General features: G+C 41.8%; 2 protein-coding genes across 2 annotated transcripts in view; one reads left to right on the top strand and one right to left on the bottom strand.

Moving 5' to 3' along the window:
* Positions 1-9,628, top strand: part of Bbof1 (basal body orientation factor 1) — a 34,200-nt gene extending 24,572 nt beyond the window's left edge. Inside the window, exons 9-12 of the mRNA XM_028876791.2 lie at positions 2,029-2,130; positions 4,426-4,500; positions 4,642-4,756; positions 9,147-9,628. Coding sequence (XP_028732624.1) covers positions 2,029-2,130; positions 4,426-4,500; positions 4,642-4,756; positions 9,147-9,206 — 352 coding nt within the window. The 3' untranslated portion in view covers positions 9,207-9,628. The remainder of the gene's footprint in view (positions 1-2,028; positions 2,131-4,425; positions 4,501-4,641; positions 4,757-9,146) is intronic.
* Positions 7,051-27,368, bottom strand: Aldh6a1 (aldehyde dehydrogenase 6 family member A1). The gene is made up of 12 exons (XM_028876794.2): positions 27,259-27,368; positions 20,015-20,071; positions 18,452-18,526; positions 18,128-18,289; positions 17,587-17,665; positions 16,166-16,468; positions 13,546-13,667; positions 12,266-12,455; positions 11,884-12,065; positions 9,701-9,880; positions 9,270-9,368; positions 7,051-7,562 (listed from the first exon to the last, which is right to left on the bottom strand). Exons 1-12 carry the CDS (start codon positions 27,307-27,309, stop codon positions 7,458-7,460), a joined length of 1,605 nt encoding a protein of 534 aa, XP_028732627.1. The 5' UTR covers positions 27,310-27,368; the 3' UTR covers positions 7,051-7,457.
* Between the last annotated feature and the right edge of the window lie 8 nt (positions 27,369-27,376).

The following is a 27,376-nucleotide window of genomic DNA, read 5'->3' on the forward strand; positions in this document are numbered from 1 at the left end:
TGAGACTAAAGGCGTGTGCCACCACATCAGGCTATGTTAAAGGTTTTTTAATAAGCATATTTTTTCCAGTTTCTTTTATGCTGTTCCTTTACTATTCTGAGATAAAATTAATAGGTAACAACCGTTATAGAATAATGGAGCCTGTGAGACCAGCTACCAGGCTGTTGCATGGTTGAGATAGAATGTTCAGGCGGGGGAGCGTGTTTAGAACATTTTTCTATTTATCCGAGGGCCTTTAGAATGGAGTAAGAGTCACTCCTGTTCCGATGGTATCTCTCTCTATTTTCTCCTTTCGGCTCCCCCTCCTTCTCTGTTCTTACAGCTATATATACCCAACAGAAACTTTCATGTTGAGTATAGGAGTTACACTTTAACGTCGCATTTCAGAAAACAGTAAGAAACAGAACCATCTGGATGAATACACGTGTAATTAATCTTAGCTTCTTAATGGGCTGTAAAGAGCAGCTGCAAATAATCAGTCATCGAGTTATCTAACTTAAAGAGAGAATCTTATAAAGGGTTAAGAGTTAGAAAGCTAGACTATTGAGGAGTCTAAGAAAGTTAAGGAATTTGTGTGCTCTCCTGTATTTCTAAGTGTAGTACCATCTTTAACATTTTGTGATTAACAGAAATGCCAGGCTTTCTTGAAGTGCTTACAAAGAAAGAGCTGTGTCATAAATGCTTTGGTGGGAACTTAACTTTACCTTATATCTCCGAATAGAGGCCCACTTGTCATTTTCCAAGGCACAGTGACACAAAAAGCGTTTTAAATCTTGAAATATATTTTCCTATCCTGCGTGTAACTTCTGATTGTCTAAGAACACCTGCAGCCCTCATTAGGGGCTTTAGAGTCAAGTTATTTTCTGTAGTTTTCACTAACTAGTCAGAATATATTTCCACAAATTGAGGTCAGGAATGGGTGCAAGCTAGCAATAACTGGGCTGTTTTGTATTTATGACCTAGCTAGACAGCTCAGTATGTCCTTGGGAACTAAGACAGGGCGTGTTTATCTATAAACACATTAGCAAGGCGCTTGGTCTTAATCTAAAGTTACTGTGAAGCAGTAAATCAGCTAATGGTACAGTTAGTGTCTTAGAGCTGGGGAGATGCAACTATTTTCTTATGTCAGCCTGAGCTGTGATATGAAAGAGTTCTCAGGGACTTATAATTCCTAACTTGTGTAATGATTCTCTGTATTCTTATTTATTCATCAAACTCGTGTACGCTAACATAGATATCAAATGGACAATACAGCTTAATGAGGAGTCGTCTTCTAGACAGTCCACAGATATAAATGCCCACAAGACTGAGATGTAGTCACGAGACAGACACATTACAGTACAGGCAGTGGGGAGTTCCCACAGCTGACAAGGGGAAAGTTGGAATAACACATGAGAAATCACAGACAGAAGCAAATGATATTCCAGAGTCTGTGGCCTTGTAAGCCGTGCTCGAACCAGGTTTTCCATCCGAGAATTATTCATCTGGTGGGTGGACACCTGAACTTCATTGCCATCTGCTGCATCTGATCTGTCTATAGGCTACCAGCAATATAATTTTTAAAAATAAATATAATAATTCTTTATAATGACATCGTGCAGAAATGTTCCATGGATTGGAGGGCATTCAGTAGTGTCCCTACATCATTGTATTAACCAAAAGTCTCAAAATTCCCTAAGTATTTGGAGATTTCCGCACACCATGGAAAGTGGGATGTCGGTGGCAGCTTACCGTACCAGAGGTGCCCTGTGCTTTAGCAGTCTGCCCCTATAACCTGCCAACAGAGCACAGTAAATGCTGTGTTTCTCATTTCATCTTATGACGACAGAACATTTGGATTGGCTAGCATGCTGATAATCCTTTTCAAATATTATTGTTTTGTAATGTGCATAGTTTGCTTTGAAATCATACACAGTATCTGGTTATGCTATAGAAATTTTCTATTTGCATACTTTGTATTTTTTTTTTAAAGAAGATAAGTTTACTTTGATCACATTTTCTTTTTAACCTTTTTAAAAAATTCTTCAGGCCAACTACTCAAAAACCTGTGGATATTGGAGACTTGACCTGGGAGCAGAAGGAGAAAGTCCTAAGACTGCTCTTCGCAAGAATGAACGGTTTCGCTGCCAGGTAACTTCCCCTTGTTGTTGTGAAAGGTCAGGCTGTCAGCCCAGCAGCCACATGAGGAACAACGGCCACGTGGTATCGGGAATTGCAGGGATACTCGAAGACCAGAAAGGCCTTAGCTACTTGCTCCGCTGTTGCAGCTTTTAGAGACAAAGACTGGGAAATGAGTGAATACAAGGAGACTGGGAAATGGGAGAGAGCAAATACATCCTAGACGAGTAAGGGGACGCTTCCGAAGGGCTGCTGATGGGCTGAGTGTGCGGCACCTTCAGGGAAACCCAACTGTTGAGCCTGTATTGGTTTCCAAAGATGAGCAAATTCTTTTAGGCTGATGCTTGTTTGTTTTGTAGCAGAGTCTCATGTATATATAGTTCAGGTTGCTTCTATCTCATGATGTCACCGAGGCTAGTCTTGAACTCCTGATCTGACTCCACCTCCCAAGTAAGACTAATAATAATCAGGAACTTGGTAATAGTTCACAGTTGGCTATGTGTAACTGTGAATTCAGTGGTAGAGTATTTTGTAATGGACCTAAGTCAGAGGAGTATAAACAGTAAACAGCTAAAATAAATGACTTAGCAATCACTGAGGCTTTACTAACAATTTTTTCATGTTTAACTATTAGAATATTTAATGTTGCCACCATTTGAATAGGTTAATGCTGTTTTCATTGCACTTGCTTAAGTCAAGTTTAAGAATGGATTATGTGACTTTCTTGGGAAGTCAACATGTGGTATTCTTTATTGTGGGTGGAGTTTTTCTGTGACCCAGCAGTTGCTACCGAATAACCACAAGAGACTTAATATAAATTATAAATGCTCAGCTGATAGCTCAGGCTTATTACTAACTAGCTCTTACAACTTAAACTAACCCATTTCTATTAATCTGTGTATTGCTACGTGGCTTATGGCTTTACCATGTCCTCCAGCATGTCTTGTTCCTTCTTTGTCTTCTGGCAACTCCACTGACCCCACCCTTCTTCCCCCCAGCATTCCTAGTTTTGCTGTCCCGCCTATACTTCCTGCCTGGCTACCAGCCAGTCAGTTCTTTATGAACCAATGAGAGTAATATATATTCACAGTGTACAGAGGGATTATTCCATGCACTTTATCTCTATAAACTCACTCATTCAGAATAATGAATCAATTACATTCTACTTCCTGCTTATTACCCCACACTTCTGAAGTATACTGGGCCTGTCACCACGGGCTGTTTTGTGTCCTGAGAGTCTGTGTGTGTCTCTGTCTATGTGCCCTGCAGACGCTCTCTATCCTAACTGTTCTGTTAGCCTTGGATATTACATCAAGCTTTTCCTTTGTTAGAACTTCCTTGACCTTCACAATGAAGACAGATTCCCTAATCTAGGCCTTCATTCCTTTATATAATTCCTCTTATCTCCAGCCGTGGAAGGAGGATCAGGAGTTCAGGTCATCCTTAGGTACATGTTGAACTGGAGGCTAGTTCTCCCTATCTTAAAACAACCAAAAGCCGTTTACTTGACATACATTCTTTTTTGTTGTTTAGTTCCCAGGATTTACCTGTGTCCTCCTCCAAATGTTAGATTTGAATTCAGGTCTTTTTTTTTTTTTTTTTTTTTTTTTTTTTTTTTTGAGATAGGGTTTCTCTGTGTAGCTTTGTGCCTTTCCTGGATCTCTGTAGACCAGGCTGGCCTCGAACTCACAGAGATTGGCCTGCCTCTGCCTCCTGAGTGCTGGGATTAAAGGCATGCACCACCGCCGCCCTGCAGGTCTTGCTTTTACAGCAAGTACTCTTACCCACTGATCCATCCTTAGTTCCATGAGGCTCATTTGGGAGAAAGGAACTTTTCTGGGTGTTTTGATCAGTTCTTTCATTCAGCCTTGCCTTTAGTCATTAATCACTGTTCATGAGTACCTTCATTATGGTTGTCTCCATAAATATTTCTTGAATTCAACGTGTCTCAACTTTAAGCAATTATATTCAATTACATAATATATCACATCTTAGCCAGGTGGTGGTAGCACATACCTTTAATTCCAGCACTTGGGAGGCAGAGGCAGGCAAATCTCCATGAGTTCGAGGCCAGCCTGGTCTACAAAGAGAGTTCTAGGACAGCTAGGGCTGTTACACAGAGAAACCCTGTCTCGAAAAACCAAAAACAAAAAAATAAAACAAAACCAAAATTTATCTATGTATATAACTCATTCTGAAAATGGAAACCTTATCCAACTGAAGTCTGACTCAGCATTTTGAGGGTATTGAAATAGGAAGGCATAAGGAGACACTGGCTCTTTTGTTTATTGACGTTTCTCCCCACAGGAAATACAATCAGAGTTCTAAGCCTCCTGTTCCAGACCACATCATTCCTGACAGTGGAGAAGTGAAAGAAACCGGGTAAGATTTCTCCTGCCAGAGTTCTGAACAAAGCCTGATGGATATATCTCCCTTGTGGATATTCCGAGTGAATATCCCGAGTGAAGTGAGAATGACTTGGCATGCATGAGTGTTGACAGCACTGTTTTGTCATTATTATAGGGAAGAAATCAACCTTCCAGATCAAACCTTCATCACCCAGCAAGCTCCAGTGTCAGACTCCAGTAAAGTGATGTCACCCAGCGTTATTTCTAAAGAATTACCGGACTCTGACATAGTAAGGACTCTGTTATCTAATCAGACAGGGTACCACTGTACCTTTCATTATGGGATGTCTTGCTAGTTCACAGTTCTCTACTTCCCAAACAGCTCTTTTTTTTTTTTTTTTTTTTTTGGTTTTTCTGAGACAGGGTTTCTCCGTGTAGCTTTGGAGCCTTTCCTGGAACTCATTCTGTAGCCCAGGCTGGCCTTGAACTCACAGAGATCTGCCTGGCTCTGCCTTCCAAGGGCTGGGATTAAAGGCATGTGTCACCACTGCCTGCATAGAAAATTTTATAACAATGTCCATACTAATAAGGCATATTCTATGTACCTGGAGAACCTAGAGATTCCTTTCTGAAATAGGCAGCTTAGTCAAAATGTGTATTGCGTTATTACTGTTCTCAGTGCTGGTGACTGAACCTTTGTGCCTCCCCATGGAACCACCCCTCAGTCCTCCTGTCTTTTATAGAAGCACAGACATAATGTCCTTGCAATTCTTGGATGTAAGCATATGTCAGAAGCACAGATCACTGGAACCTAGAGAACACAGGAAGGAAAAGACTTTTTTTCAAAACTATTTTTTTAAGGGCTTTTTATTTGTATTTGGTTATTCACAATCAGTACATAATCTGACAAAACTCAAATGAGGAAAATGCTGGTTCTCTATTTTAGTGATACTAACCTGAATATAACTGTAGATTGCATCTAAGATACAAGGAACTTTTTGAGTACAAGTAAGCCGGTCAAGTCAGTTGATTCTAATTAGAGAAACACAATTCTGATTAGTTGGTATTTGTTAAAAGTAACTTCCTTTATATCTAAGGAAAATAATAGGAGTCTTTGTGATTAAATTCAACTTGGAACTTAGATAATAACCACTTTTCAACCCAGCCCAAAATTGTTGGATTGAATTGGGCATGAACTGTGTTTTATAAGAAAACAAAGGCATTATAATCACAAACTACAAATTTCAACTTGGTTTTAGGATGAAAACAAAAAATCAGAGTTGTGTTTTGTTAAAGTTATTGAAGGCTCTGAATTCCACCAGAGGTGGATGGATACTCGAATACTCTTGTGCCAACAGAGTGGAAATTTTCACGGTTTTTCACCACCTTTATTTTAACTCATCAAATAACCCGGTAGACTAGAGCAGCACTGTCCATGTGACTGTCCAGAACAGAGTGAAATAAGTGACCAGTACCTCAGCTGAGTAAGCCGCGAGGACGAGGCTAGCAGAGCCAGCCGCCTCCAGCTCAGAGAGCTGGGCTTCAGACAGACAGACTCTTCTGTTCAGCCCATCAGTCTCTTCTGACTTAAGGCTTAGATTATCAGAGAGGCCAGTTTAAAGGCAGTTGAATGGAAACTTTTAAGTTTCTTGTAGTCCAATCAATTATTCTATATGAAAAGAACTTTCATTAAAAAGTTTCAACTAGGCCAGGTGGTGATGATGCACGCCTTTAATCCCAGCACTTGGGAGGCAGAGGCAGGCAGATCTCTGTGAGTTTGAGGCCAGCCTGATCTACAGAGTGAGATCCAGGACAGGCTCCAAAGGTACACAGAGAAACCCTGTCTTGAATAAACAAAAACAAAAAAAGAAGAGGAAGAAGAAGAAGAAGAAGAAGAAGAAGAAGAAGAAGAAGAAGAAGAAGAAGAAGAAGAAGGGGAAGAAGGGGAAGAAGGGGAAGGGGAAGGGGAAGAGGAAGAAGAAGAAAAGAAAGAATAACATAAAATTTGGCAAATAATAATAGGTTTGGTTAAGGCCAAGAGTCTTACCCATTTTCATGATTGGCACATTCTTTGATTTCTGGGTCACAAATAACTTGTGAAATAATTTTTCTAAGGATTTGTTTGCATCTGAATTAATGGCTGGAGCAATGATTAATGATCGCTGAAGCAAACCATGAAACATGGCACATATAACAAAAAGCTAGCGCATCACTTATATCCTGAGGTATCTTTGAGAAGTATTGTAGAAAAGACCATGGACAATGATAGAATTAAGTAGTGGTCATGAATCAAAATGAGAAGAAAGGGCCACTGAGCAGAAAAGAAGCAGTGCTTAAAATGTTTGGATAAGAAAAATAGGTTAAGCCGGGCAGTGGTGGCACATGCCTTTAATCCCAGCACTTGGGAGGCAGAGCCAGGCGGATCTCTGTGAGTTCGAGGCCAGCCTGGGCTACCAAGTGAGTTCCAGGAAAGGCGCAAAGCTACACAGAGAAACCCTGTCTTGGGGGGTAGGGGGGTGGGGGGGTGAAATAGGTTAAATCTTATGTAGTGTGGGAATCATGGAGGGCTGTGTTTGAGGCTCAACCAGAGGGTGAACTGTTTCTACCCTCCTTCCCTACCCAAGAGTCCTTCCAATAATTAGGAGATCTGTCGCCTATTCCCCTCCAAGACATCAGGAGAACTGTTAGAAGACAGGTCTAAGCTCTGACTCCAGGTAAACACTTCAAAATGACCTGCAGAATAGAAGGATACAGAACAAGTCCAGACCCAGCATAGTGTTTCCCTGTAGTCAGAACAGAAGGATGCAGAGCAGGTTCAGACCCAGCATGGTGTTTCCTGTAGTCTCCCTATTACTAGGAAGGGACTGACAGTTCTGAGAGTCGTAACATATTCCAATCTCATGGGTCTGATCTGAGCAAAGATGGCAAGTGAAGGTAGCCAAGAATGCTGGGAGATTGCTCGGGTTGGACTGAGTGTGGGAGAGCTTGCTTCTAGCGTCCCATGGTAGGCATGACTACGGCAGGTGAGGAAAGCGTCGAATCCTCCTCTTTCCACTGAGATGTGATAGTCTTTAGCTGGGTGTAGAACTGGATGCCCTAAAAAGGACAGAGAAAAAACGTCAGCTTGTACTTCTAGGAGTATATCAACTCTTAAAATTAATTTTTGAAGGTGGTGCTATGAACACTACTCATGTTCCTATTTGAGTAATTGGTGCAACAAAATCCAATGTTTATGAGATAAAAGATTTATGGGAGTGTAGAGAGATGGCTCAGCTATTAAGAGTACCTCTGCTCTTGCAGAGGACCCAGGTTTGATTCTCAGTATCGACTTGGCAGCTCACAATCACCTATAAATCCAGTTCCAGGGGATCCAACACCCTTTTCTGGACTCTGAGGGAATCAATCACGTATATAGTACACAGACATATATGTAGGCAAAATACCTATAAATAAAAAATTAAAATAACCCCCTCCAAAATAAAAACCACATTTATAGGGCTGGAATATAGCTCAATTGGTAGAATTCTTGTCTAACATGCATGAAGCCCTGGATTCAATCTCCAACATGGAATAGACCAGGCATGGTAGTAGTATATGCCTATAATCCCAAGATACAAGAGGTAGAAGCAGGAGGATCAAAAGTTCAAGGTCATCCTTAGCTACAACAGTTGAGTTGGAAACTATCTTAGGATATATAAGACCATGTCTCCAAAAAATAAGTAAGTCTGAGGAGATGTCTTTGTGGGTAAAGCAGTTGCCACATTAGGACCTGAGTTCAGATTCCTAGAGCCTAGGTAAAAGTCAGGTGTAGTAGCAAGCTTCAATAATCCTGTATGGTGAGATGGGAGGCAGAAAGAGGAGAAGGTCTGCAAGTTCAAGGGCCAGCTAGTCTGGCAAACACAAGGAGTCAAGATGCAAAGATCAATATCCAAGGTTGTCCTCTGACCTCCGCATGGATACCCGCTCCCCACCTCTGGCACAAAGAATTAAATAATAAAGACACTTAGCATAATACTTGCTAGATACTAAACAGTCAAAACTTAAGACATCATTAATATACTGAAGTTAGAATTTTAAGCATAGGGGACTCAAAGTAGAAAATCTGAATAGTGTAATCTTGTTAAATTTTCACGCCACTCTATTTCAGAGCTGACCATGCAGCAAAGTCAATAGACTTTGCTCAGATCCTGCTTTTAGACTTTACTATAGCTTAACCTTGAGCCCTGTCTGTGATTAAAAACTCACCTTTTATCAGAGTTGTAAGCAGAAACTGAAATAACATGGCAAAGTAACTGGTATTCAACAATTTCTATCAAGCCGGGTGGTGGTGGCACAAGCCTTTAATCCCAGCACTCGGGAGGCAGAGCCAGGCGGATCTCTGTGAGTTCGAGGCCAGCCTGGTCTACAGAGTGAGCTCCAGGAAAGACGCAAAGCTACACAGAGAAACCCTGTCTCGGAAAAAAATGAAAAAGCAAAACAAAACAAAACAGCTTGAAAATCTTTAAACCAAGACAGGATAAATGTTTAGAAGTTATTCAGATGACAGGGTTACAGGAAAAAGAAAGATCTACACAAATATTTGGATTTCCTTACGCTCTTTCCTCTAAACATACTGTCTTGAGTTACTCAAGAAGAGACAGGGTTGGCAAAATTTTGTTAACTTTTGAATCTATTTTTCAGGAGCCCGAGAAACAGAGCAAACAAGACTCCATAACAGATTCCAGCCAGTCCTTTATGTAATCTTGCTCTGAATGTGTTCAAGAATGTTTCTCAAAGGAAAGAAAATTCCACCTCCAAAGTTACCTGTTTGCCATAGAAATTGGTGTCTCCCCTGAAGGACGATCGAGAGCCGGTGAAGGAAAACATTGGCAGAGGCACTGGAATGGGGACATTGACGCCCACCTAGAGAGAAGAGACGCACATCACCAACTGTCGGAAGGCTCCAACCAGTGTCCACGTAGATAGAAGACAAAGACAACAGAGCCCCCCCCCCCCCCCAGTTTTATTTTTTTTCTTTGGATGTTAGACTTTGCTTAATTTGGGTTTTTGGAAGCAGCAATTTTAAGTAGCCATCTTGCACCTGTGCTCCACCCTAAGTACTTTTCCTCCTGAGGAAGGACTGGGGAATTATGGGCAATTAAAGGTGCAGTCTTGAAACAAGTCGCACTTGACTGATCATTGTTCACTGTCTCCTCCTCTTAGCTGTAAGAGTCTTAGAAATTCCTTTCACCAACCTGTCCGACGTCCACCATGTGAGAATATTTCCGTGCGGTGGCTCCATTGGTGGTGAAGATGGCCGTTCCATTTCCATATGGGTTGTCATTTACAATCTTGATGGCTTCATCCAATGTGTCCGTCTCCAGAACCACAAGAACTGGACCGAAAATCTCTTCTTTGTAACAGGTCATACTTGGCTGTCAAGAGAGATGGGTCCAGAAAGAAGTCAGCCCTTTGAAGTGAGTATTTAATGCATTTTTGGCTCCCTGACTCACGCCCCGTCGTCTCCACGGCAGCTTTCTTGCTAGGAATCTTTCATCATCGCTTACTTCTGTTCAAAAGGTAGAAACCTGTGGAGCTCCCACCATATAAGTAACTTTGGAATTCTTGCATTCTTTGCTTTTCATTACTCTATTTCAAGTTCAAGACCCATCACCAGCTTCCTTTTTAATACCTGTACAACTCGGTTCATAAGTTGTTAATGAAAGTTAAGTGAAAAGTCGTTTTATGAATCAAACATATGTTAGTAAACCAGAACTTTTCTAGGAACTCCTTGCGGAATGCCTTGTAACAAACATCCATTCTCATCCATTCCTTTGCCTCCAAATAAGTCTCCAGTTTTGATACTGGGCTCTTGTCAAATATTCAAAACATTCTTCACCATTGCACCAAGCCAGCTGTGTCTGCTGCCAATACATTTTCCTCTCAGTTCTGTGGCAAGAAACTTCAACCCGTGATCTTTCGGGATTCATGAAGACACACAACAAAAAGTCTGCCTTAATTTAGTCATGAATGGGAGCTGAGAGACTCTCAAACTTTGATAAATAAAAATTGATTGATGATTTCTTTTTCTTTTCTTTTTTTTTTTGGGTTTTTGAGACAGGGTTTCCCTGTGTAGATTTGCACCTTTCCTGGAACTCACTTTGTAGCTCAAGCTGGCCTCGAACTCAGAGATCCACCTGCCTCTGCCTCCCAAGTGCTGGGATTAAAGGCGTGCACCACCACCCGGCTGATTTCTTTTTCTTTTGTTTCATTTTGGTAAAGATGAAATTAACTTTTGGGCATAGGGCAAGATATACTATAAATACTGGGTAGTTAATATATTGATTGGGACAGTACAGTAGTTAGGAGCAGGTGGGAAAGGGGACTGTAAGACAAAGGTTTTAACGACTGCCTATCGGCCAAATGCGGCAGCTGCTTGTTTTTATACAGCCCACAGCTGAGAATAGTTTTTACCTTTTTTATGGTTAGGAAAAAATTCAGAAGAGTATTTCATTATATAATATTATAAAATCCAGCTGGGCAGTGGTGGCACACGCCTTTAATCCCAGCACTGGGGAAGCAGAGGCAGGCAGATCTCAGTGAGTTTGAGGTCAGCCTAGTCTATAAATAAAGCAAGTTCCAGGACAGCCAGGACTGTTACATACAGAAACCCTGTCTTGAAAAACAAAACAAACAAAAATTATAAAATCCAAATGTGTGTCCATAAATAAATTTTACTGGAACATAGCCACGTACTTGTGATTGATTTTATACTACACACCTGAATAGCTCTCACAGAGATTGCATCTCTGCAAAGCTGAGGATACCTTGCCTTCCAGGGACAATCTGCTATACTGGATGGTTTTGTGTTATCTTGACACATCCCAGTCACCTGGGATGGGAACCTTAACTGAGGAATTTGCCTCCAGCAAATGGGCATGTGGTCATATCTGTGTGGTGTTTTCTTGGTTAATTATTGGTGATAGAGGGCCCAGCCCACTGTGGGTGGTGACATCCCTGGGCAGGTGGTCCTGGGTGAACCAGTCATGAGGATCAAGCCAGTAAGCAGCCTTCCTCCATGGTCTCCGCTTCAGTTTCTGCCTCTATGTTCTTGCCATGATTTCCTACTCTGAATTCCCTCACTGACTGACTGACTGACTGATCAGAACAAAAGAACCAGATACACCATTTTTGCCCTTAAGTAGCCTTTAGTCATGTTTTATCATAGCAATAGAAAGCCAACCAGGACATGTGCTACATAGTGGAAAGAACTTTGGTCAGAAGTCAGGAATTCAGACTTACTTAGCTTTCAGACAGAATAACTGAGCAATCCTGGCAAGAAGTTAGCCTCTTTAATATCTTCACTTATAAATTAGATTCCACAGCCTTGAAGGTGTTTTCAGCTGTTGTACTTGTGAAATAATCCAGAGTTGTTTACCTTGACATTGGAGATGATGGTTGGTCCAACAAAGTTACCATTTTCAAAGCCTTTGACTTTAATTTTTCGCCCGTCCAGAAGGATGGAAGCTCCCTCTTTTTTCCCACTATCAATCAGATTGCAGACTCGCTCTTTGGCCTGGGGAGTGATCAGAGGGCCGAGATCAGCTCCAGGCTGGTCTCCTGTAAAACAAGTAGATGTGTCAAAGGTTGTTATTAACATAAAATTTCACTGCTGAAATAACTCTGAATGACAAGGAGAACTGAAGAGAGGTAATGGCCGGAGTATATACAACTGCTCCCTTGGACAAGGCCAAGGCCAAATCTAAAAAGTTAGTGCCAGAGAAGCAAAGTCTGAAGTTACTTGGCAGGGGCCTGATTACCTGCATTGACCTGCAGAGTTTTGGCCCGCTCCACCAACTCTGGCAGCCACTTCTTGGCTTCCCCTACGAGGATGGCTGTTGAAAGAGCCATGCAGCGTTGGCCAGCAGCTCCAAATGCGGCCCCCACCAGCTGGTTGAGAGTGTTTTCCTTATTGGCATCCGGCATGACTACCCCATGGTTTTTGGCTCCCTAAAGAAATGCAGAAAGCGCACAGGTCTTCTTAGCTAAATTAAGTTAAGCCAAGAACTTACGCAAAGAATCTGATAAATAAAATGAGAAGCTAAGGAAAGACTATCTTTTGTTATTTTAAACAATTTTTTTTAATTTCAAAATTTTGTAGTATTGAGAATTGAATGTAGGCCTCATATATGCCAAGGAAGTGTCAGCCATTGAGGTATATCTTTCTTTTTTTAATCATTTTACTTTGAGACAAATTCTCACTAAGTTGCCAAAGCTAGTATTGAACTCACTCTGTAGCACAGGCCAGAGATTGTTTTTAATACTGCTGAAGTCTAAGCAATACTAAACAGGCTCCATGTTATTTTAATCTTCTTGAGAAACTGGTATGTATCTATTTAGGTCAAAACCATTTACAAGGTGGTAGTGGTGTGGAGGTTGTTACTTTCAAATTGACAGGTTAAGAGACTAGTAGACACTGGGCAGTGTTGGTGCACACTTTTAATCCCAGCACTTGGGAGGTGGAGGCAGGCAGATCTCTTGAGTTCAAGGCCAGCTTGGTCTACAAAGTCAGTTTCAGGACAGCCAGGGCTACCCACAGAAACCCTGTCTCAAAAAACCAAACCAAAGCAAAACAAAAAAATAGTAGAATACAAAAGTAAACTATGTATTATATGAGGACATGTGAACCAGTGCCTTCTGTGGACTGGCCCCTTTCATTTCCTTGACAAACTGGTTGTACAGATAAATATCCTCAGGGGTAACCATACCTTTATCATATTTTTAAGCCATACCATTGGTAGTTAAGATATACTTTTAAAAGAAGCAAGAAATAAGGTCTAGAAAGAGAAAATTGGCTGTTAATGCTGAAGACTAAAGAATTGAAGCAACATTTTTGAGGTAGAATGTGCCCTTTGTCACCAAGATTAATTGTATTTGGTAAAAGATGATCACCATAACAGAATTAAACTCCACAAGGTTCAGGGACTAAGGCAGCAGACACTCAGGACGAATGACAAACACTGGTCGTCTACTGAGGACATCCCCAGGCCTTACACTGCCACACAGCCAAGTCTGAGAAGCAAAAGGAACGGGAAGTTACCATATTGGCCTGAACCCTCTTGCCGTTTCTTGACCCTCTTTCAAAGATGTACTCTCCTGCCTGGTTGGAGCCCACAAAGCTGATTGCTTTGATGTCTGGATGATCGCAAATGAAATTTACAGCTTTAAAAAGAAAATAAGCAATTACCGTAAAGAATTAACAGCCCATAGGTTTATCAACAGTAAACCTTCCCTTGCCCCATACTGTGAATTAACATTCATACATTTCTACATGGAAATTCCACTGTGGTGTGCTCTTATTTCTCTTAAACGACAATTTGTTTTGTTTTCGAGACAGGGTCTCACTATGTACCCCTGGCTGGTGGCCTGGGGCTCACTAGACCAGGCAGGTCTCAAACTCATAGAGGTCCACTTGCTTCCCTCTCCCAAATCCTGGTTTTATAGTCATGTGCCACCATACCTGTCTTTACATTATAAATTTTATTTAACTTATTTATTTTCATTAGTATTTTAGAAACACTTCTAAGTGGAAACATTTCTAATCTGTGAAAGTCATAATTTCTTTAAACTTTATTATTATTAGAGTACATGTGTGTTTGATAATAATGATGATGTGTGTCTCTGTGCATGCAGACGTCAGAGGACAGCTTTGTGGAATTGGTCTTCTCCTACTTTTGTATGGGTTTCAGGGATCTTGCTTACTTGCCAAGTACCTTTACATGCTGATCCATTTTAACAGCCCATAAAGACTACAATTTCTATTTTCCTCAAATAAAATAACAGTCTTTCAAAACTTGACCTTTTTATTTTACCCTTTAAGCATACGTTATATCTAAGATTCTCAAATACTTAAGACCCTCACGCAGAGGTTATAGATAGGGTACAATATTTAAAAGTAAGATTATAGATGGGGTACAATATTTAAGAGTAAGGAACCGGAGCCAGCCTTCCTGGATAGACATATCCTAATGAAAGACCCTAACCCTTCAGGCTTACACCCCCAAGCCTCAGGAAAAGAGAAACTTTAAGCACCAGGAAATGAGAAACTAAAAATCTAGTTCCAAGAGCAAGTTGACTCAGCCATTGTTCAATCTCCCCTGCAACCATATAACAATGTAAAAAGATTTCTGTTAAGAGATGTGCTGAGCCGGGCGGTGGTGGCGCACGCCTTTAATCCCAGCACTTGGGAGGCAGAGGCAGGCGGATCTCTGTGAGTTCGAGGCCAGCCTGGCTACAAGTGAGTTCCAGGAAAGCGTAAAGCTACACAAAGAAACCTGTCTGAAAAAAAAAAAAAAAAAAAAAAAAAAAAAAAAAAAAAAAAAAAAAAAAAAAGAGATGTGCTGAACTGTGACTGGGATAGTTGCAGGTGTTCCAGGAAGGACCACTGTAACCTTTGTGTAAACTCCATTCCCGCCCTGATATCCCCCCTTGAGGTTTCGGGAAGAATGTACTTGTTGACGTAACTGTACCCCCTTCTGTGATCACTCTGTAACCAGACCATGATCTTAGAAAATTAGCCTCTAGACATAAATCAATCGAGATGAAATTGTATGGGAATTGTAATCTTGTGGGTTTTGTGGGGTTTTCCTTTAAAAGCCCTCATGGGGCTGCAGTAAGATGCGGCTCTTGCTCTTAGGAGCAGAGTTTGCCCTTCTATATAGAAGCTTTAATTAAAACCTCTTGCTATTACATCAACTGGACTGGAGTCTGGGTTCTTGGGGCGCCCACTCGAGACCCTCAGATTTTGGGGTCCAACACTAATTTTCCTAGTTTCCGGTAGTGTTACTTAGAGCAAATGACTTAATTGTACTCTGCCTCTGTTTTCTCTCTCTCTCTCTCTTTTTTTTTTGTTGTTGTTCTTTTGTTTTGTTTTTTCGAGGCAGGGTTTCTCTGTGTAGTTTTGATGCCTGTCCTGGATCTCTGTAGACTAGGCTATCCTCGAACTCACAGAGATCTGCCTGACTCTGCCTCCCAAGTGCTGGGATTAAAGGCGTGCACCACCATCGCCCGGTGCATTTTCTCATCTGTAAGATGAAAAATAGTACCTCCCTTAAAGGGATGTTAAGATATTAAACAAGAAAATAAAGTTTCTCTTTAATCTTATCTTTGTCTGGTCCTAATCCATTTTTCTGGTATCCTTGTGTGTAGTATTGAATAAGAAACACTCCTAGTTAGTTACTTTAGCCCGTCCAGATGGCAAGATGGTTAGGACATATAACCTTAAAACATGGAGGTTACTATTAGTACAATCCTTCCTTGCTAATTTTCTCATACTATAATTCCCAATCATAGAGCCTGAGAGATGGCTCAGTAGTTAAGAATGCTTCTCATAGTTGGGCAGTGGTGGCGCACGCCTTTAATCCCAGCACTTGGTAGGCAGAGTCAGGTAGATCTCGGAGAGTTTCAAGGCCAGTTTAGCCTACAGAGAATGCTTCTCATTCTTGCACAGGATATGAATTCAGTTCTCAGTACCCACACTGGGCACCTCACAAACACCTATAACTCCAACTTCAGGAGATCCAATGCCCTGATCTGGCCTCTGTGGGCTCCCATACATATGTGGCAGACACACAGGAATCACATGCCCATAAATGAACATTAACATTACCAATCAATACTGAACACCGGAAGTCAGATAAGTACCCACAGGAAAAAGTTACCTTCATGTTGTCCGTGGATGATGTTCAGTGTTCCATCGGGGGCACCAGAATCCTGAAGCAACTTAGCAAGAAGCATAGTTGCTCCAGGTACTCGCTCTGATGGTTTCATTAGGAAAGTATTTCCACAAACCATAGCCATGGGAAACATCCAAAGGGGGATCATGGCAGGAAAATTAAACGGGGCAATGCCTGCACACACACCCAGAGGCAGACGGTAGGAATAAAGGTCCATGTCTTTGGTGATAGACGGCATGGTCTCTCCCAGCATGAGGGATGTCACACTACAGGCATGCTCAACCACCTCTGGAAGAGAGAAGACAAAGACTGAACACTACTTAGCTTTTGTCACGCTCTAGTCAATCCTGAGAATAAGGGGCGGGTCAGACCAATGATGGGATTTGTCCTTCCATGTGGGAAGATTAGATAAACAGATTCTCTGAGGGGGTAAGAGGACAGTGAGATGCATATTTGTTCTGAAACATCATTTGAGCTTACAAACAAACAAACAAACAAACAAACAAACACTCCAAACCAAATTAGTCTCAAAGGTACCAAACAAGCATTGTCTTTAAAAATGTTTTAAAAGGTATTGCTGGGCTGAGAGGTGGTGCACACCTTTAATCCCAGCACTCAGGAGGCAGAGGCAGAGGCAGATGGATCTTTGTGAGTTTGAGGCTAGCAGCCAGAGATACACAGTGAGCCTCTGCCTGAAAGGACAAAAAAAGAAAAAACTGTTGTGGAATATTACTTTAACTATGTAAAGATGTGGTACTTTTGTTTATGTTGAAAAATATTACTTTATCTATGTAAAGGTGTATTACATTTGTTCATGCTGCATTTGTTTAACAATCTAAAGATGTGTTGCTTTGCCTGCCTAAGGCATCTGATTATTCTAATAAAAAGCCAAAAGGCCAATAAGTAGGCAGAGGAGGGAGAGGCAGGGCTGGAAGACAGACAGAGTAAGTAGGAAGAGGAATCTAGGCTTGGGATAAAGAGAGAGAGAACGAGGGAGAAAGAGAGTGAGACATCGGGGCCAGCCAGTCAGGCAGCTGCCAGCCAGTCAGACATGGGGTAGGACACACAGGAAGAAAGGTCAAAAGCCCCGGGGTAAAACAGAGATGATGAGAAACAGGTTAAATTAAGTTATAAGAGCTAGCGGGCCAAGCATAAGATTAGGTCCAGCCTTCATAACTAATAATTAGTCTCTATATCAAGATTTTGGAGCTGGTTGGTGGCCCAAAAGCAAGCCTGCTATAAAAACCAAATCGAAACGAAGCAAAAAACAGAGAGAGAGAAAGAAGGGAAAAGTTACCACAGGATAGCAAAATCGACAAAGAAAGAATCAACCTCCCCATTCTGGGGTATGTCTCCCATCTTCTTTTGACCTCTCCCCCAAGTCCCCTGAGGGGCTCCCAGCTTACGAAGGCCTCGGAATACATCTCCTTCAGCATCAGCTAGAGTCTTCCCTTGTTCCATTGTGATTAACTTGGCAATTTCTTTCTAGAGAGAAAACACACAAATAGAAACTAATCCAAGGATGTTCCTTTATTTACTTACTTTCTTGATGTTGGGGATGTACATTATGATTTTGTTGTGGTGGTGATGATTTTTTTTGGCAACAATGTATCATGTAGCCCAGGCTAGCCTCAAACTCACTCTGTAGTTGAGGCAGGTCTTGAACTCAGGATCTTCATGCCTCCACCTCCCCAGTGCTGGGATTACAGGTATGAACCACCATGCAGGCTGAATTCAGGGTCTTGCTCATGTTCACTAAGCACATGCTGTGCCACTGAGCTCTACACCCAGCCCCTATTTTCCACCAAGGACAGACGAAACAGAGAGAACTCACAAGGCTCAATGTCCTCCTGTATTGTGGAGTCGGAGAGGACAGCTCAACAAGTCTTTGAAGAGGTGACCAACATACCCTAGGAAACAGGCTGGGCTACCACCCAGGGTTCTTACCAGGTTTTCTTTGATAAGCTGTTGGTAGCGGAGCAGGACCTGCTGACGGCTCAAGACCGATGTGTCTGCCCAGGCAGGGAAAGTACGCTTGCAGGCAGCAACAGCTGCCGCCATTTCAGCCTTGGTGGACTGAGGGACCCGGCTGATGACCTCATTGGTGGCCTGAAAAGAAGCCATCCCATTTTGCCAGGGCCTCACCTTCCCCACATTGGCCTACTCACAGGGGCAGCACGGTGCTTTGTGGTAGAGCCCCGAGCCCCCACCCTGTCCCTTGCTCCCCAAATTCTAGGCTACTAGGTTGAAGTCCAGAAAAGTTTTGCTTACTGGGTTGTGGATGTCAATCCATTTGTCGGTTTTGGATTCAACAAATTTCCCATCAATGAAGAGTTTTACAGTTGGCTAGAGAAAGAAATACACACATAAAAAAAAGCCTTTATATGAATTATTTTGCTTCTCTTTCTGTGAGGAAGGAATGTTGATGGATAATTGGATCTACTTGCTGAGCCATCTCTAACCCTTTCCCTACCAAAAACTTAAACTTCCAGTAGCAATGGAAATATTTGTATGTTATGACAGTAAAGTTCAAGACAAATAATCCAAAAGAATTTTTAAAAAACTACAGAAGAATGCTTATTTCACAATACTGAAAAACCTGAGGAACACTAAACGTTCTATGAAGGAAATAAAGTTACATATGTCAGATGGAATATTATGCAGCCATTAAAAATTGTAATTATAAAGAATATCTTGCAACACTGAAACTGTTTAAAACATAATAGATATAGTGACAGACTAAAGTAGAAATTTTTTCTGGGCATGGCGGCACATATCTGTAATCCCAGCATTTGGGAGGAGTTGAGGCAAAAGTTGAAGGCCAGCCTGATCTACATAGTGAGTCCGGGTCAAGCCAGGGCTATGGTGAAATTATTAAGGCCACTCCACGTAGTTAAAAGGAAGATTTATTTAGTGAGTGACTAAAAAATGAAAAAATAGGTAGGTCCGCGGGGGTCTGGGGAAGGTGTATCACAGTCCAGCGGTGTTCTCTGGAGCTCCGCTTAGTGGTCAACCTCCAGGGTCCAGGGTCCAGGAACAGAGAGAAGCGCTGGCCCATCCAGATCTCGGGTCTCCAGGCGCCTCCCTTGCCCCGCCTTGTAGGTGTGACAGTTGCCAGAGTCTCAATGGGGGTTGGAACTTCCAGATCCAAGCTGGAATGGCTACCCACTACACAGGGCTACATAATGAGACCTGTTTTTTGTATTGTTTTAGAGACAAGAGTTTCTCTGTGTAGCCCTGGCCATCCTGGAACTCACTCTGTAGACCAGGCTAGCCTCAAACTCAGAGATTTAGCTGCCTCTCTAAAGGTGTGAGACCTGTTTTGTTTTGTTTTTTTTCTTTTTTGGTTTTTCAAGACAGGGTTTCTCTGTGTAGTTTCTCTGTGTAGACTGTCCTGGAACTCACTTTGTAGACCAGGCTGGCCTTGAACTCACAGAGATTCACCTGCCTCTGCTGCCAGAGTGCTGGGATTAAAGGTGTGTATGCTGCACCACCTCCTGGCGTGACACCAGTTTTTAAACACACAAAACAAGGGGCTGGAAGATGGTTCAGCAGTTAAGAGGACCCAAGTTCCTTCCCAGTACCCACTCACAGTCATCTGAAAACAGCTCCAGGGTATGCAACAGCCTCTCCTGGTCTCTGCAAACACCAGGCTCACATGGTGCACAGGCATGTGTGCAGGCAAAACACCATAAACACACAAACATTTCAATAAAAAATGCAAAACAAACTAAAAGTTACATACATTTTGATCACAATCGTATAAAAAGGAAATGCCTGAAAATTACACCGATTCTTTCTTAGAAGTTCATCTTTAGCACGTCACATACTCACCACTGATGATGATGAGTAGGATGCTGGGTACCATGTGGAGTTTACTTTAGAAGAAACCTATGGGATTAAAAAGGATCTGATAAATGCCAGTGCTGGGCCACATTAATCCCAGCACTCAGGAGGCAGACAGGCGGTCTCTGTGAGTTGGAGATATCCTTGGTCTACAGAGTGAGTTTCAGACCAGCCATGACTACACGATAAGACCGTATTTCAACAAAACCAAAATCTGATAAATTCCGGGCCATGATGGTGCATGACTTCATTCCTAGCACTTGGGAGGCAGAGGCAGATGGATCTCTGCGAGTTTGAGTCCGGCTGGATCTACAGAGTTAGTTCCAGAACATCCAAGGCTACACAAAGATACCCTTTCTTCAAAAACAAAAAAAACAAACACAAAAACCCCAACAACTAACCAAATGAAAATCCTGACAAGAAACTAGGAGACACAGAAAGTTATGGAAACAATAAATCATAAAGATCATGTCCTGAATTTCCAGGGAAGTATTTTTTTTTTTTAAAGTTTTTCAAGACAGGGTTTCTCTTTGTAGCCTTGGGCATCCTGGAGTACACTTTGTAGACCAGGCTGGCCTCGAACTCACAGAGATCCACCTGCCTCCGTCTCCTGAGTGCTGGGACTAAAGGTGTGCACCACCACTGCCTGATGTCCTGGGAAGTCCTGATTTAAAGAATCTTTTTAGTCATTATATTGTGTTTTGCAAAATATAGTCACCACAAATCTAAAAAAAGTACTTAATATGATATTTAAAGTAAGTGGGTTTTGTTTTGTTTTGGTTTGGTTTTTGGTTTCTTGAGACAGGGTTTCTCTGTGTAGCTTTGGAACTCACTCTGTAGTTCAGGCCAGCCTTGAAATCACAGAGATCCACCTGCCTTTGCCTCCCGAGTGCTGGGATTAAAGGCGTGCGCCCACCACCGCCCGGCTTAAAGTAAGTGTTGAAGACAGTTTAAATCAGTGTTAATGTAATGAACCATAAATAATATTGTCTATGGCCAATGTGGATACAGATTAAATAGTAATAAAATGTAAATATATATTCACACATACTTGAATACAAATGCTCATAACATCTTTCATTAGCCTCAAACTTGGTAATGACACAAATGTCCACTATTAGATAATGTGATCAGAGAACATACATATGAAAATATGACAATGGAGGCCATTTTTTATAGAATATATGCTAATAGTAAAATTAAAAAAATGCAATAGTTGAGTATGGAGATGCACTTCAGGAAGCTGATGGATCATACATCCAGTAGTCTGGGCTATGAGACTCTGTTCCAGGGGAAAACGAATGAGATGAAACAGCAGGTGATTTTTTTTATTTATATAAAACTAGGTGATATAAGCTCATCTATAGCATCATCAGATCTGCAGGTACCCAGGGGTGAAAGGGGCAGCAGTGAGGAGCGCTGAAAGGAACATTCTGTGGTAATGAATACTTTTATTATTCTCTGATACTTCCCAGGCATTAAGGCTTACCAGATGGTATATTTTAAATACGTACAGATTATTTTGTGTCAATTTCGCTTTAATAAAAGCTATTTTTAAAATGGCACAGGTATCTCATGGCAGGGAAATACATTGATATTTGGTAGGGTTAAAAAAATCAGGGAATTAAGGAGGGAGGCTCAATTATAATAATGCTAAATCTCACATTGTATTTCTAAAAAATAGTTAACATATGTTAGAAAAGTTGACTTAAGAAATATTCAAGTGAAGAAAGCTGGGCTGATGGTTTCTTTGTCCACTGTTCACTCTCAGCTCTTGAGAAGGTGCTTTATGACAATGGTCCCCTTGGTCATTGTCCACGGTCACCAACAGAGCGCTTCACTTCTGCACTATACTATGTGTGTCTCCCTTTTGATGGTGATCACAAGGACCAGGGAGCTGAGGAGAGCGAAGCAAAATCCCAGTGACCGTTGGCTTTTTCCATCTTCACCAGGAGATCTTGGATATTACCAAATGGGTTTCTTCCTTTAGTAAGTTATCTTTACTTAACCCCCTTCAACTCTTTAATCTAGTCCAACCTTCATGACTAAATATCAGTGATTTGTTATATCCTCCTAAGTCTTCCTTAGACTTGACCTCACAGCAAAAGTGGCATGGTTAATTACTCTCATTTCTTGTCTCCTGTGCTGCTCTGGTGTCTCATCTTTCCATCCGCCGGCCCCCATTCTCCTGTTCCTGGCCATTAACTCAGTTGCCCAAGGCTTAGTCCTGGGCTTGCTTTCTTCTTGTTCTGTACACTCTCCTTGAGAGATTCCAGCAACTCCAGTAGCCTAATTAGACTCCAATGATGCCCAGGTCTGCAGTTCTCAGCCAGAATCTCCATCTTCAAGTCATACCCATGGAATTATTTTCATCCCTCTGCTTAGGATCATGTTGGAAAGCTGAATTCTTTTTCCTCTGTCAATCTGCTTTACTTCCTACCGCCCACCCACCTGAGCAATGGGGTCCTCAGTCACCTGGCTGACCACATCACCTTATCTCCTCCCTTTCTCTATCAGTGAACCAAATATGTCCTGACCATCTATCTTCATAAAAGTCTTTGACCACACCGCCTTCTCCTCTCTAGATTTCAATAGTGACTTTTCAATAAGTCTCATAGTTTCCAATCTTACATGCTCTGAACCCAGTTTCTTCTGTTATTTTGTTTTTGAGACAGGGTTTCCTTGTGTAGCCCTGGCTGTCCTGGAACTCACTCTGTAGACCAGGCTGGCCTGGAACTCACAGAGATTCTCCTGCCTCTGTCTCCCGAGTGCTAGGATTAAAGGCATGCACCACCATGCCAAACTCAGAATCTAGTTTCTATTCCACAATCAGAGAGAGGGTCTTTCTAAGAGGAAGTAGGTTAGACTACCCACTTATGGAGTGTAGCTCAGAAGTAAAGTAACTAGCATGTACAAGTTCCTAGGCTCCATTCTTAGCAAAACAAAACAGCAAAAAACAAAACAAAACAAAAACCCCCTCCAATGGCTTTCTACTGCCCTTGCAATCAAGATTAACATCCCTGGCGCTGTTTAGAAGACTGTGTAGTTCTCCTGCTTCTCTAGTTTCATAGTGTGATTGCTACTTCCTCCTTGTTCTCTGCTCCAACCATCTGGAGTTGGACATTATACTTTTTCGCCTCACGGTTGGTCCAAGCCTTCTGGACATGTACATGATGATCCATCATATCTGAAACTCTTTCATTCCACTTGCCTGGCTCATTCTCAACCCCCTCAGGTTTCTAGATGGCCTTCATCTTTTCTAGGTAGTTTCAACCTCAGGTATGGGTTAAGCACCCAACATCTCCCATTTTTCATTCTACGTTACAGGATAGCAGCTTGTTTAATGATTAAGTGTCTCTCTCTTGAGATCACTAGACCATTGTGTCCTCTGCCCCTAGCCTAATCCCCCTAATAGACTGAGGATTTGTTAATATTTTGCAGAATCAAACGATGAATATTCACCAAGCAATAATTTGTTACGAATATTATTTTATGTGTTCTTAAGGATAGAAAGTGCATGGATCAGCTAATTTAAGCATTCTAGGTCAGTTAAACCTTGTGTTTTAACTTACACACAGCCTTCCTCATGTAAAGAAGATAAAGCAGACAGTGTACCCACTATAATTAAATATCACCATGTAGTTTTTGCAGGGTTAGACCTCATATCTGCTTTGCATTTCTTTTTTTAAAATTTATTTATTTGTGTGTGTGTTTATTTATGGGTTTTTTGTTTTGTTTTGTTTTTTTAGGTATGAGTGCTCTGTCTGCATGTATGCCTACATGTCACCAGAGGGCATCACATCACATTATAGATGGTTGTGAGCCACCATGTGGTTGCTGGGAATTAAACTCAGGTCCTCTAGAAGAGCATCTAGTGCTCTTAGCCACTGAGCCATCTCTCCAGCCCTGCATTTCTTAAGAAACACTCATTAGTATTATTTCTGAAAAAAACTAGCCTCCAACTTTCACTCTCTAGAGCAGTGGTTCTCAACCTTCCTAATGCTACGACCCTTTAATACAGTTCCTAATGTTGTGGTGACCTCCAACCATAAAATTATTTCATTACTGCTTCTTAACTGTCATTTTGCTACTGTTATGAATCATAATATAAATATCTGATATGCAGGCTATCTGATATGCAACCTCTGTGAAAGAATTATTCAACACCAAGGAACCATGACCCACAGGTTGAGAACCACTGCTCTAGATATTAACTTCCTACCTGCTGTTTCCTTTGTCTTCTCCCCTTGGCTAATGACTTGCTAGTCTTGCAACATTCAAACCCAGAATCACCTCTTCTAGAAGCTTGTGCTTAATTAGACAGTTTGAGTTTGGCATTTGTTCCCTGTCCTTTCGGTACTCTGGGCACCCTTAATTGTCTAGCACTTTCCTTGCATTTCAGTTGTGAATATGTTAAAAGTCTAGGACAGTGCAAAGGAAGAAAGGCATGCCAAGATCTAAGTCCTAATTCTCAGCTCCATCAATTACTAACTAGGTAATCTCGGGCCAATGACCTGAAGTGTCAGCTAATTTACTTCACTGCATTTTTCAACTCAAATCTTCACAGATATTCTTAAAACTAGAGAGTAGGCCAGGCGGTGGTGGCGCATGCCTTTAATTCTAGCGCTTGGGAAGCAGAGGCAGGCGGATCTTTGTGAGTTTGAGCCCAACCTGGTCTATAGAGCAAGATCCAGAACAGGCACCAAAACTACACAGAGAAACTCTGTCTCAAAAAACAAAAAAACAAAAACAACAACAACAACAAAACAGAACAACCCCACAAAAAAAAAAAAAAACAAAAAAAAAAAACAAAACAAAACTAGAGAGTAGTGGAGTTAGGGCTAATTTTACAGATTATCAAGGCAGGTCACTGGGTTCCATTAAAACTGGTTTTCTTATTTCTGAATGGGAAAGAAAATATCTCGCAAAACTGAGTCTAGGCTAAATTCTACTAATCCCCAAACATAAAAGATAGGCTGAATACTTAAAATCACTGAAAATTCACCCATTACTTTGTTTGCTAGCCTAAAAAAATAAATTAAAAAACTCTGGAAACATGAATTTGATCCTTCATAGTTTCTTCTGATAATCCTCTAATAGTCATGGCTGTCAGAATTTAGACAATTTTCTCCTTTCTGTTTATTTTTCTATTGTTTCTTTTTCTTTTTCCTTTTGTGATAGGGGCTTAGTATGTTACCCAGGTGTTTTTGCTGCTGTTTCTGTTAAAGTTTATTTAAAAAAAAATTTTTTGTGTGTGTATAAGTGCATGAACGGAATGTGTGTACACATACCCTAGGAGACCAGAAACTATCAGATCCCCTAAAAGTGGAGTTAGAGACAGTTGTGAGCTACCCAGTATGGGTGCTGGGAATTGAACTCAGGTCCTCTGAATAGCAATAAGCACTCTTACTTATAAATCTTGGAGTTATCTCTCCAGCTTCCAATTTTATTTTTCATTTGGAAATTACTGTTTCTTGATTTTTTTTAGTAATTGTTTTCATGAAAGCATTTTCGGGCATGCCCTAATACTCTGTTGCTTTTCAATTTCTTCTTCACTTACCCTCCTGCTCTCTGGCTGGTTCCCTCCCCAGGCTAGTTTTGAAGTGGTCTCAAGAGATTTTCCTGCCTCAGTTTCTCCAAGAGCGGGGCCTACATACTTGTGCCTCCATGCCCACTTAGTCTAGCCTTTATCAACATGTCATGTTACAGTAACTCCTAATTGTCTAAGAATTATTTCTGGTCTTTTTCAAGTCAGTTCAGAGGTTTCTTCAATTTGGTTTTTAAAAAGAAAAAAAAAAGAATATTTGTTTCAAAAATAACATGCATGGGAAGAGAGATTCTGCTCCTTTGTGCAAAGGACAAAATATCTTACAGTTCTCAGTGCTCATGGTGGTGATAGGGGTTAACAGTGAATGGGGGAGGGGGCAATTTCTATAAAGGACTTTAAGAGGTTGGTGATGGGAAATGTAGAGTGGAAATGCTGTCCTGTTACTAGGAAGAGAAGTCAGAACAGAACTAGGGAAGTGAAGTCATGCCAAGCCCCTAAGGCTCCAACTCATTCTCCATACTGACCCATTAAACAGCATATTCAAACCTGAACCTTCGGTGACTCCAACAATCTAAAAAAATGCACACTTTTCTGCAGTAGAACTCATAGAATCCGATGAATAGAAATAAAACTTATGTAAGTGCAACTTTATAGAAGACATTCCCAGGCTGAATGGGTAAGGAGAGAGACAATGTTGCTTAATGCAGGATTATGAATCTTGCCAGTAACATAGCAAATCTTGCCTCATAGTCTGAGGCCTTGCTAAAGTGCAAACACACAAGAGGTTATGAAGAAAGCTGGAGATTACAGGCTTGAAGTTTCTGTAGCTCTATAAGTGCCTTAGGGCTGGCTTCTGCAGGGCTCCAATCCCAGTCTTGCAGAGTGTGTGTGTGTGTGTGGTGGGGGTGTTGGCACCTGAGTAGCTCACTTTGGGAATTGTCTTCCTAGGCTCTCATTTTCCACCACATGCTTGGGAAATGTTTAGTCCATTGAATGAAGCAGTATTAGCATAACAACGTGCCCTTACTTACCTCCAAAAGTTAACTCCGTTTAACTTTGCTGAGAAAGTTTAACTTGGCTTAGAGCTTGTGAAAAAACACTAGGAATCATAATAGTTTGTGAAAACAGCAAGCAAATACAGATGCCTTTGATGTGAACACCTAGGGTACATTTCTAGGCGATTCAAAGTTCCTTCGTTGACCCTGGTTGCACGTCCCTAGCGAGCTCCCATCCCCCATCCCCACCTCAGATTATGATCAGAGGTTGGGTGGGGAAAGGAACGTTCCTGGCAAAGGAATGTACTCTAAGAAAGGTGACCAAAAGGGGGGAGTTCCTGGGGAACAGAGGTCGCTGGTGCAGAAGTATGAGACCATAGGAAGAACCAGAAAGAGAAGCAGGCCAGTGAGTGACAGCAGGGACTGAGCTGAACTGGAGGTGAATGGGTCAGAGCCAGAAAAGGAAAAGCTCAGGAGTAAAAGGAGGGAGAGCCAGGCGTGACGGTTCGGGGCTAGATCCAGGGCCAGAGACGGTACAGAGTGACAACCGGTACGCAGGGGTCTAGTGGAAAGAACGGTCGGCAAAAGGGGATGGGCCAATAAGTCTGTCCCGCAGGAGCATGGTTTAGAGTCGGGGCGGTAAGGACCCATTCCTAACATCATGGTCCCTCGTCGCCACCCTCACTCGCCTGCAGGATCCGGGTCCTCACTGCTGCCGCTGCCGCCACCGCCGCCGCCATGGTTCACCAGCTCCTCTGCCCAGCTGCCCCGAGCCTCGAAAGCCAGTGCCTCCCCAGAAGTCACACC

Source organism: Peromyscus leucopus, chromosome 14 (genome assembly GCF_004664715.2).
Source record: "Peromyscus leucopus breed LL Stock chromosome 14, UCI_PerLeu_2.1, whole genome shotgun sequence".
In the NCBI taxonomy this organism is placed as follows: domain Eukaryota; kingdom Metazoa; phylum Chordata; class Mammalia; order Rodentia; family Cricetidae; genus Peromyscus; species Peromyscus leucopus.

Excerpts from the sequence above, each read along its gene's own strand:
- Aldh6a1 (XM_028876794.2), bottom strand. The coding sequence starts at position 27,309 with ATGGCGGCGGCGGTGGCGGCAGCGGCAGCAGTGAGGACCCGGATCCTG. Across the intron at positions 18,290-18,451 it reads GGATTGACATCCACAACCCA|GCCACCAATGAGGTCATCAG; the intron begins GTAAGCAAAACT and ends GCTTCTTTTCAG. Across the intron at positions 17,666-18,127 it reads AGCTTATCAAAGAAAACCTG|AAAGAAATTGCCAAGTTAAT; the intron begins GTAAGAACCCTG and ends TTTTCTCTCTAG.